Source organism: Berghia stephanieae, chromosome 3 (genome assembly GCF_034508935.2).
Source record: "Berghia stephanieae isolate SIO BIC M18660-M18661 chromosome 3, UCSD_Bste_1.3, whole genome shotgun sequence".
NCBI classification, from domain to species: Eukaryota; Metazoa; Mollusca; class Gastropoda; order Nudibranchia; family Aeolidiidae; genus Berghia; species Berghia stephanieae.
The window spans coordinates 48,389,350-48,401,849 of NC_088362.1; the positions used below are offsets into that span (position 1 = coordinate 48,389,350).

At 36.9% G+C, this 12,500-nt stretch overlaps 1 protein-coding gene across 1 annotated transcript in view; it reads right to left on the minus strand.

Annotated features, from left to right (window-relative positions):
- The window catches only part of LOC144969265 (uncharacterized), a 187,012-nt gene that overhangs the window by 105,895 nt on the left and 68,617 nt on the right, over positions 1–12,500 (minus strand). Inside the window, exons 3-4 of the mRNA XM_078908377.1 lie at positions 5,039–5,290; positions 927–962 (exon numbers count right to left, since the gene is read on the minus strand). Of these exons, the coding sequence (XP_078764503.1) occupies positions 927–962; positions 5,039–5,290 (288 nt within the window). The remainder of the gene's footprint in view (positions 1–926; positions 963–5,038; positions 5,291–12,500) is intronic.

Genomic DNA, 12,500 nt, shown 5'->3' on the forward strand with positions numbered 1-12,500 from the left:
AATCAACCACCAGTAACATGCAAAAACTATAAAAAAAACACTAGCTTTGATACTACGCCTAGAATATGTCTCAGAAAAATTTAATAAATGGACATGGGGAAAAAGTTACTCGGGTAAACTACGGATATAGTCCGTGTCAGGGTTGAGTGAGTTAACGTCTGTCCCCTGGTAGCAACCCGTTGATATTTCCATCAATCCATTGGAGGTGACTCGGCCATTGATTGTCGCTACCCATTGGCACAGCTAGCAATAACTCCCAGCTGGCTTGTAGCCTAGGGGAAGACAATGATCCGACATAGTATAGCACAAATTGCCCTTTTCTGCTGGGCTGGTTGTTCCCTCCAAACACGCATGAAATTATGAGATAAACCCTTGAATGATGGATAGATAGTTGCTCCAACTCCCAGTTGTCATGACCCTCGGGGGCAAACTTTACCCATAGCCTAACTGCTGGCATCGCACATACACACGCGCGCGCGAGCTCGCCCGCACATCGACAGGGGTTGGAGAGATAGATAGATAAATAAATAAACAAATGTGAATAAGGAATGAGTGAATGAATGGATATGACTATGTGAACGGATGGGTATGAGTGAGTGAATGAATGGATAAGTGAGTGAGGGAGTGAATGAGTGAGTGAATGAATGAATGAACGAACAAACGAATGAATCAATGAATTAATAAATTGTTGTGTGTGTGTGTGTGTGTGTGTGTGTGTGTGTGTAGGTGGGTGGGGGTCTTTTAGTTGCTTTGATTTTTTCGGGGGGGGGGGGGGGGGGGGAGAGAGAGAGAGAGTAACTAGTAACGTTTGTTTTTTTAAAACTTTTTTATAACACGGGCTAGCCTGATTGGATGGAAATGCGAAATACAAATAATATTATGCAAAGATATCTATTTTTATATTTGAAACGTAGGGGATGACTCACCAAATATCCCTGGCCAGATCCTGAATGAGTGCTGGCCTGTGGAGAATACATTAAAAAATATACAATGAACTTGGGTGAAAAAAATAATTTTCCTCCATCATCATCATCATCATCATCATCATCATCATCATCATCATCATCATCATCATCATTATTATCGTCATCATCGTCGTCGTCGTCGTCACCATCATCATCATCTTCGTCGTCATCATCATCATCATCATCAATATTATCATCGCCATCTCCTTTACAACACCACCACCACCACCAATAATTAATAGGGCTTGTAAAATATGATCGCTTGATTATTAAAATACTCATACAATAAATAAACAAGAATGATGTTATACCCATGTAAAGACGAGTGTTATAAATGAACAGTGTAGGAAATAACGTCACTCATCAATACGGGAGTCGGAGCATAATTGACTATTATATTAAACTTAGAAAGATTATAGTTTGGTCTGATAGAGATGAAGAGGGGGAACTGTCATGATGTTATAATCTCTTAACCTGAGATGGGTGATCGAGGAAGAGAAGATACATTATGATACAAATGTGCCAAAGGCGTAAACTATGTACTTTTGGTTGTGTGTGTGTGTGCGTGGTGGGGGGGGGGGGGGGGGGGGGGAGGAAAGAGAATCCGAATTCCAAGAAGAAGAAAAAGAAATGTTCAACCTAAAATATACGTCTACACTTATTTATAAGACTTTTTGCTGTATCGTGCATAAACATTGATGAAGTGTGTTTTAATTTAGGCACAGACCCACTTCAGAACAAAAAAAAAAAGAACAAACAAAAAAAAAATCATTTTTGGCCAATTCTCTAAATTTTGGTCTAAAAATCCGGGATCCGGAAGTGGCTGTATGTGTGGGTTGGAGGGAGGCGGAAATTATCCAAATTTCATAAAGTTGTCCCCCTTCCCCCAAATTAAAAAACAATATGTACAAACCGTATCAGATACAGATTTGCTGATACGAGCTACATAGCCATGAAACGGCCACCGTGCTTAAACCGACACAAAATATGTAGTCCCCTAACTTTCGGTTTAATCGTTTTTTACTGTACAATATTTGAGACCAGACGACATGGCGAGAGCTAGAGATCTATAATTACTCATTGTCTTACAGCGACACGAATCAAAGGCATATTGAGACTATGTCAATGTTTAACACCCAAGACACAAGCCACCAGTGGGAGATGGGTTACTACCAGGACTGACTAACAATGTAAAATATGCAGGCGCTCGAAGATTGGCAATTGTCTGGAACTACAGTATAGTATAAGATAACCCATGACGTTGCATAGAGAATACAGTCTGTGTGACGTTGTGCCAAAAGGTCGTTTTCGTAAGATTCGCCACAACAAAAATGACCCCAATTCCAAGTCCTTTCAAAGAACTAATGTAAATGTTGCAGCTCGAAGCTCAGTTTTCTTAATTAAATTGAAGCTTACATTCAATTTCACATTGTTATTTATTTCAAAGAACTAAGGGAACAGGGCGGACCAGCCATTGGAAGATGGGTTACTCCCATTAACATCTCTACTTAGATGATAATGGCTACTCCCCCAAGACTGACTAACAATGTAACATAATACATAATATGCAGTCGCCCGAAGACTGGCAATGGTCTGGAACTACAGTAAGAAATACATAATATTATTGCAAATAATTCTGCCGACACAGAGCGGATAAGGGGATAGAAAGACAACTATACAGGCAAATATGAAGTATTGTTGGTACATAGCAAGAGCAGGTGACAATATATGCCAAATGTATAAATAGGCGTCTTTCCAGAGTACGACAGTTAACAGGTTAATTCCTTCCTTCTTCAATGCATACTTACCATCATCCCCCACCTTTCTTTGTTTCTACAATGTTATTTCGCTCTTTGTTTATGAAGCACAAATTCATCTCTCTCTATATGTGTGGCTATGTGGTCTAGTGATATGACACTCGCTTTCGGATCGGAAGGTCCTGGGTTCGAGCCTCGCTCGACGCATAGTTGAGTCCTTGGAAAAGACTCTTTACTCACATTCTCTCACCGTACTCAGGTGTTAAATGAGTACCTGGCCGTTAACAGCGTTGTCTTTGTCCGAAAAACTGTAATATCGCCTAACAGGCGTCATGTCTCGTCCTACATGTTAAATGTTGCTGTTGACCAGGGACCCCTTGTAAAGCGCTTTGAGCACGTTAAGTGGATATTGCGCTATATAAAAGCTCAATTTTTATTTTTTTTTTAAATATATATTTTTTTTTTTTATTAAAAATATATGTATATTTTTTTTATTTTTAAAGTCTCCCTCGCAGCTATGGATCCCCGCTAGAACCAGAGGAGGGGGGGGGGGCGCAATTTCAATCCCGAACAAAGACAAAAGCAACATGGAAAGGGAAAACAGATATGTAAATAAATAAAATAAAATAAAATAAAATAAATAAATAAAATTCCCTTTAATTATTCATCCCATAGGGGAAATTTGTCTCTAGGGTCTATTCAAAGGGAAGACTGGAATAACCCACGCGTCAGATACAATGCAGCGCCGCAAATTGATCTAGGGCGAGGTGACTTGCTCAAGGCCACACAGCACAGCGGCGAGTGATCGAACTCGGTACCTTTTGGGTCCGAAGCAAAGACGTACCGCTGAGCCACGCTGTCCCCTTATATCTATTGATGGGGAGTAAGAGTCATGGCAAGTGTCCGCTCTGACATCCATGGGAGGTGAGCAGAAGACCTCACCCAGTAAGAGCATCTAAGATTGTGTGTAAAAGAAAATCACTTCAAAAATAGAGAAACGTTGCATCTCGAATATAGATATATTTTCTAAAAGTCTCCCTTGCAGCTAAGGATCCCCATCCAAACCAGGAGAGAGAGAGAGAGAGAGAGAGAGAGAGAGAGAGAGAGAGAGAGAGGGGGGAGAGAGAGAGAGAGAGAGATAGAGCGAGAGGGGGGGGGGCGAGAGAGAGGGGGGGGGGGCGAGAGAGAGAGAGAGAGAGAGAGAGAGAGAGAGAGAGAGAGAGAGAGAGAGAGAGAGAGAGAGAGAGAGAGAGAGAGAGAGAGAGAGGAGCAATTTCAGTCCTGAACAAAGACAGAGCAACACGGAAAGGGCAAACAGCTAACCTCACCCAGTATAAATATCTAAGATTGTGTGTAACAGAAGGTCCCTTCGAAATTAGATAAAAGTAGAGGATATTAACGGGATGACAGTGAACAGGAAAGGGGTTAATTCTTATGTCAGGTAACTAGCCAACCCACTTCGCGGCGTTTGTGTGAGTTGAACCCTTGACCTCAAGAAGTCAGGGAGAGAAGGTTCTAATAAAGACTAGGGTTAAAAGTGATCTTTCTTTATTTATTTTTTTTATTTTTTTTTTTTTTTTTGGGGGGGGGGGGGGGGGAGATCGTGGATAGCTCATACGGTAGAGTAACGCTCTCCCCGGCCAGGCGAAGTTGCCGTACTAGTAAGGTTCGAGCCCCCACGCCGCCGTGAAATTTCTATTCTCTATTGTCTTCTGTCACTGTCCTACTCACTTCATTTCTTGTTGTTTGTCAGGTAGCTACTACACTTTACAAAACAGACACCTCAGGTGTGAAATGACAAACACTCGACTTGTCCGTTGAATTCTAATTGAGTCGCTACATTCAGAAAGGTCGAGGTCAAGGTTGGGCTGTTGTCAATTATCAACTTTGATAATCAATCAAGTGCGGTGATTACCAAGAACAGGGTGAGTGTAATGATTTGGGGTGAGCAGGTGGGGGGGGGGGGGGTCTGTTCATCACCCCAGCTTGTCATAAATGACATTTGATGGGGTAGAGGAATGTACTGAGACATGATTGTATTAATGAACCGTCTGTGAACGAAAACTAGGCCTGAACTGAAGTGTAATCGAAATCTGGTGAATGTGGCCTGATATAGAGGTGAGTTCGAGCGCGACTGAGAGAAGAGTTGGAAGCTGCAACAATTTATGGATTGGATTGGATTGGATTGGATTGGATTGGATTGGATTGGATTTTATAAAAATTTTATTTTATTTTTTTAAAAACAAAACCAAAACAAAAACACTCTAGTTTCAAATAATCCCCTGATGACTTGCTTAATGATTCAGATGTACTCACATCACTAAATCTGTCTCTAGACAAAGATCTGGGCGGTTCTATACTGTTGTTGTTGATGTGGTTTTGGTGGTTATGGTGAAGATGGTGTTGATGATGGTGGTGGTGGTGGTGGTGGTGGTGGTGGCTATTGCTGTCAGCGTGGTTGGTGCTGCTTTTTCGCTTGCCCTCCTTGTTGATGCTGTTGGTAACGGTGGTTGAGGTTATGGCGGTGGTGCTGGAGGGGATGATGGTGTTGTTGCTGATAGAGGAATTCTGTGAATGAAATGATGATTGGTTACTTCAAGAAGGCCCGTATATTTTTTTTTAATGACATTGTTTATCCCTCCCTTCGAGGAAAAAAAAAGCAAGTAGTAGTAGTAGTAGTAGTAGTAGTAGTAGTAGTAGTAGTAGTAGTAGTAGTAGTAGTAGTAGTAGTAGTAGTAGTAGTGTAGTAGCAATAATTTAAGATATGTAGTTACTGTTCATATTTGCATCCCTCCAGTTCTTAATTAAATGGCTTATAAAAAGGAAACATTAAGACATTATTGGCGTACCCCAAAAAAATGTCGACGAAAGAGAATAATAAGGACTTATCTATTATTCTAGTTCATATCCCTGCTCCTAAAAGTCAAATCAGCACGCCTCTATTCCATAAACATGGCGGTGACGGCAAGTGGAACATGCATAACTTTTTATAAAAGAACTTCAATAATTCATGAATCAAGCTTTAAATAAATTAATGAATTTGTTCCCAAAATGCGATTTCATTGGGGTTTCTCAGGAACTCGGATTGAAAAATGCGATGAAGACGTTAAGAGCAGAGTTCAATACAGTGTAATATAATGTATGTACATAATCTTGTAATCAAAACAACAAAGGCATTTTTAATCAATTATTTTACCTTCTCTTCAGTGCTGGTATTGAACATTTCATAATCATAATTTGTTATCTAAATCAGGGTTGCCAGATTATTTTTCAACAAAATGCCAGGGGAAGACTCAAAAAATGCCAAAACACTCAAAAAAATGCCAAAGTCTGTTGACTCCCACCCCCACTAAGAAAACTACTCACTTTTGATAGACAATTTACTATCATATCCTGGTGGCTTGCGTGTTTTCCTTTTTTTTTTTTTTTTTTTTTTTTTTTTTTTTTTTTTTTTTTTTTTTTTAATTATACTAAATTTCCTGTTGGGGTAATTTTTTACCTACTGACTACTAAGTGAAGTGCTAAACCACTACACCACGGTTGGATCTTAAGAATGAAAAAGAAATACATTAACATGAAGGTAAATACGTAAACAGTTAAATAATTATTGACAATTACGAAAACTTACTGTTTCGTGTTTCTTATGATGTTTTTTGTTGAATCTGGTTCAAGTGCAGAGTAAAGGTGTCATTTGAAGTATAATATACAAGAAAAGAAAATGCCAAATGAAAATGCCAAATGCCAAATGATTTTTCTAATGCCAAACGGTTTTCAAAAATGCCAGATTTTTGGAATCTGGCATTTAAAATGCCAAACTGGCAACCCTGATCTAAATGAATGATATGAGATTGCCTTGAGATATTTTCTTCTAAAATTGAGAGAGAGAGAGAGAGAGGAGAGAGAGAGAGAGAGAGAGAGAGAGAGAGAGAGGAAGAGGAGAGAGAGAGAGAGGAGAGAGAGAGAGGGGGGGGGGTAGGGGGGGGGGGGGGGGGTATGAGAAGGCAAAGCAAGGGCAACAACCGGGGTCTTGCTATTCGGCCTGCTTTCACTGACTTGTCTGCTCCCGTTCAAAGGGACATAACCACACATTATTATTATTATCATTACTGCCGTGTTTCCCCCCGAAAGACACGAGTATAACCAAAATAATAATGTATTCATACGCGCCCACTGTGTGGAAAAGCCGTCCAGTGTGTTATGATCTCTTTTTACAGCGTTATATGTTCGCACACACAGTTGTAGCCTTGAGGAGAGGAGCACTAAAAGCACTTGATAACATGATCGCGATCATTGATTATTGGGTTAATGATATGCCACGGAGAAGGAGTAATACATATATTATATTATTATATATAATATACCTCTCTCTTCAGCCAAAGGGAAAGAATAATATTAATATATTACACATCTCTACGAAGCTGTGGGGAAGGAATAATATTACCCACTTAGCATGTGTATTACGTCAGAGAGATATAATAATAATAATAATAATAATAATAATAATAATAATAATAATAATAATAATAATAATAATAATAATAATAATAATAATAATAATATACGTATACTGAGCATTATAATACGAATGATCTATTTTAGTGTTCATATCATGGTTATAATCTCATTGTAGCAGGCATATCTTATTTTAATTCGTGGTTTTAATGGAAGAGGTGGTGTCGTGCCTTGTCTTGTAACTTACGATGTAAACCATACCAAGCATGGTAAGTGAAAAGATGTGCGACAATGACAGCATAACCGATCCTGTCCCATACAAATCGCACAATTAACAAAAAAGTTTTGAATGCAAATAAATGGACATCTGACTTTGGGTTTTTGGCAAATATCGAATAAGTGATGAATGAAAACGACGACTAATTGGCGACTCGCAATGATGTAATTTGGGTAAGCCAGTAGTAAAAGGAACGAAATTGACGTCACTCAGCTCTATGGTGTTGCTTTTGGAAGCCATTTTAATTATTAATTCTCACTAAATTATATCATTCAGAGTATAAACTTTAAGGTTACATATAGTTTTGTGTGTTGGTCCATTATATAAGGTTGGTAGATGTTGTGAGTGTTTTACATAAACGCATAACATCGAGAAAGAGGGGGAAATGCAAACCGCATAAATGAGCATGTAATAGACAGAACGCGATGGCCTGTTATCTTTTTTGACAGCAATATTCACTTTACAACAGTTTAAATGTAGCGAAAAAGTAGGTCGCTTTGACAGACTTGCTTTTAGATATTTTGTTAGACAAACCTGGCAAGCATTGAGCTGAACGCAAAAACAAAAAACAAAACAAAACAAAAAAAATTACAAATAAATAAATGTACAATAAAATAAAATAAAATAATGTATTTTGTCTGACTTGTGGACCCATTTGTCAAAGAAACGTAAGCTGAATACTGAATACGTTTAGCCAGTTAGCCGCCATACTCTGGAAAAACACGTATTTAAAAATTTGGCCAGAAAACTCGTTCTTCAAATATCGATTGATTTTAAATAACACCCATCTTGGCAAAATCTCTCAAATTGGGACCTCGCGAGGTCGCAGGTTTGAGAGGGTTGTTTTTTAACAAGATGATTTGTCATTTAAATCGATGGATATTTGAAGGACGAGTAATCTGGTCAATTTTTAAAAAAATATTATTAGTTTTTCCAGCCTACGGCAGTTAACTGATTAACAAATGAATGGTATCAATAAAAACAATAAATATTGAGCGTGCGTATGTTGTGTTGGAACGACAGAAGCGAGAGAGTTTGCCGTTTGTTTTGGTTTTTGATCGGCTTTTCGTTTGGCAGGCTCAGTCAATCTCAACAAGCGAGCTTGAGTAGCAGCAGCGGTGGGTCGGTGTTTGTAGTGGTGGAAGTGAGGGCACGCCACGCTACTGTTGACGGTACGCGCAGAGGGAACTGCCTGGGTGATTGGGTGCATAAATATCTTATTTTGCAAGTCTTTTTAGAATGTAAACAGTGTTTAGTTCGGTTTGGCTATTATTATTATTTATTATTATTATTATTATTATTATTATTATTATTATTATTATTATTATTAGTAGTAGTAGTAGTAGTAGTAGTAGTAGTAGTAGTAGTATCAGTATCATCATCATCATCATCATCATCATCATCATCATCATCATCATCATCATCATCATCATCATCATTATTATTATTATTATTATTATTATTATTATTATTATTATTATTATTATTATTATTATTATTATTATTATTATTATTATTATTATTATTATTATTATTATTATTATTATTATATTATATTATTATTATTATTATCATTATCATTATTTATTATTATTATTATTATTATTATTATTATTATTATTATTATTATTATTATTATTGTTGTTGTTGTTGTTGTTATAAAAATAATATATATATTTATATATATATACAAATTGACGTGTTTTCCACAGTCTAATGTACTTTGTTTTTCTCTCCTCCTATAAATAATGCATATTTACTACTTGAGAGTGTCATTGTGCCATGACCTTTATCCTCAATTCTCTTCCTACTCCTCCCTCCCTCCTCTCTCTCTCTCTCTCTCTCTCTCTCTCTCTCTCTTTCTTTCTTTCTCTCTCTCTCTCTCTCTATCTATCTATCTATCTATCTATCTATCCATCACCACTCTCTCTTTGTCTCTCTCTATCTATATATCTATCTCTTTCTCTCTCTCTCTCTCTCTCTCTCTCTCTCTCTCTCTCTCTTTATCTATCTCTATCTATCTATCTATATCTCTCTTTTTATCTATCTCTATCTATCACTCTCTCTTTCTCTCTCTCTATATATCTTTCTATCTCTTTATCTCTCTCTATCTATATATCTCTCTCAATCCATCCATCCATCCAGCCATCCATCTATCAATCCACCCATCCATCCATCCATCCATCTACCTAACTATCTATCTTTCGCTGCAAGTGTGCGAAAGAGAGAGATAGAGTGCGTAAGAGAGAGAGAGAGAGAGAGAGAGAGAGAGAGAGAGAGAGAGAGAGTGTGTGTGTGTGTGTGTGTGTGTGTGTAAGTGCGGGTGTGTGTGTGCTAAAACATTGGAAACACCTTCATGACACAACTACACAATAATTAAGCTTTTAATCGAACACCTACTTGAACAATATCCAAAAACACAAGCGCGCGCGCGCACAACACACACACACACACACACACACACAACACACACACACACACACACAAACGCAAAACTTGGCAACGAATGAAATGCTGGAAAATATTATAAGATTTCCGCACTCTTGCTTTTGGAATTATCAGACAAGGTAATCAGAGGTAGATACTGAATTCAGAACAAGACGAGAACAAGACCTCATTCATTATCCATCGGTTATTAATTTGTACCCTACATACAAAGCAGACAAAAGTGCTCGCTTGACACAAACGTATAATATCTAAACAATGGCAGTTAACCAACCACGAAAGGCGGGGGTGTAGCTGTGAAATTATATTGTAAACTCCCGCCATGCTAATTATTATTATTAACACGGTTTTTGCCTCCAACCCCCCAAGCCAGTCCCAGTGTGAATGTGGGAGGGGGGAATGACAATATCATTTTAATCCAGTTATTGTAAAAACGACATTGACGTTCAAAGACAAAATACGTGATTATTACTACTCGGCTGGCAATTTTACCATGTCTGGTGGCTTTATTATGTACAATGTCATGTTGCCACATTAACAAACAACACCAAAAAAAAAAAAAAAACAACAACAAAAAAATAAATAAAAAATAATAAAGACAAAATATTATTATTAACAACAACAACAACAACAACAACAACGACAATAATAATAATAATAATAATAATAATAATAATAATAATAATAATAATAATAATAATAATAATAATAATAATAATAATAATAATAATAATAATAATAATAATAACAAAAAAAATATGTGTGCACTCACTGGTAATTAGCCTCAACTTTGATGAAATCTTTCCGTCTACCATTTATGCACATTAGTTTATTGTTTTTCTCTTCGGTGCCTGGTCTACCCAGGCATCATTACCGTTTGGTGGTGATGGGTCGCAAACTGGGTGCACTTACTGGCAATTAGCCTCAGCCTTGATGAAATCTTTCCGCCTACAGACCTGCGTACCACTACAAAACAATTCGTAAAATTACGAAATTTTGGCTTCAATTTCAAAACGTCCCGAGCACCTCTAAGTCAATGGAAACTTACTGAAAATGAAAATTGAGGCCAGACTACATATTTTAAAGGATTTTGAAGTGTTATTTAACCCTTATGGTGGTAAATTATTGACCTATAAATTTAATTATAGCGATTTTCTACTTTTATCTCCTAAAAACTACGATTTTTTTTAATTTTCAAAAAGGCAGGTCTGTGCCTATCGTGTATGTTTATTGTTTTTCTCCACTGAATGCCGTCTGCGTTGCATTCCTTAAATTGCTTACCTGTTTTTTTACACACCTGTTTCTGATATAAAAATTGAGCATGCTAATTTTTCTTTGAATTATTCCTCACTGCTATAAGATGCTTGAGAATTTGTTGTTTTTTTTTAAACGATATTTCTCTACTGCTTGTAATTTAAAAAAAAAACAAAGAAAAATAAACAAATAAATAAATAAAATAAACAGAGTAGTGCTTTCGATTTATTTTGTTCTTTGGTTGGTTGGTTTGTTTTGATTTGATTTGTTATTTTATATTTTGTTTTGCATTTGTTTTTGCTGTTTTGTATTTTTGATTCTGTTTGTTTGTTTTCCTGTTTTGTTTTTGCTTTTTTGTTGTTCATTTTTTTTTTTGGTGTTTTTTTTTTTTTGTTTGTTGTTGTTTCTTGATGTTGTTTTTCCTCAATCTAAATTAGGTCCCGCTGACAAAACGGTCTTTGATTATGGCAAAATGTAATCGATTCGATTTTTCACTAATTCATTGTCCCCAATGGGAGTGGTAGTGTGTGTGCGTGTGTGTGTGTGTGGGGGGGGTGTACGTGTGTGTGTGTGGGGGGGGGGGTGTACGTGTGTGAGACAGAGATAGATAGATAGAAAGATGATAGATAGATAGATAGATAGATAGATAGATAGATAGATAGATAGATAGATAGATAGATAGATAGGTAGATAGATAGATAGACATATAGATAAAATAGATAGATAGATAGATGATAGATAGATAGATAGATGATAGATAGATAGATAAGTAGTAGATAGATAGATAGATAGATAGATAGATAGATAGATAGATGATAGATAGATAGATAGATAGATAGATAGATAGATAGATAGATAGTAGATAGATAGATAGATAGATAGATAGATAGATAGATAGATAGATAGATAGATAGATAGATAGATAGATAGATAGATAGATAGATAGATAGATAGATAGATAGATAGATAGATAGATAGATAGATAGATAGATAGATAGATAGATAGATAGAAGATAGATAGAGATAGATAGATAGATAGAAGTAGATAGATAGATAGATAGATAGATAGATAGATAGATAGATAGATAGATAGAAGAAGAAGATAGAAGAGAGAGAGAGAGAGAGAGAGAGAGAGAGAGAGAGAGAGAGAAAGAGAGAGAGAGAGGGGGGGGGGAGGGGCGCATTCTACATTTTACAGGATGAGGGGAGTAGGGGGGGCTACGAGTACGAGTGAAAGAAATCTGTTTTCAGTGGACATACACATCTAACCATTGTGCGTCACTAACAATAACAACAACGCCCTTCGGGCACATCTGTGTCTGTAAGTGAAGAAAGAAAATCCTATCTTTA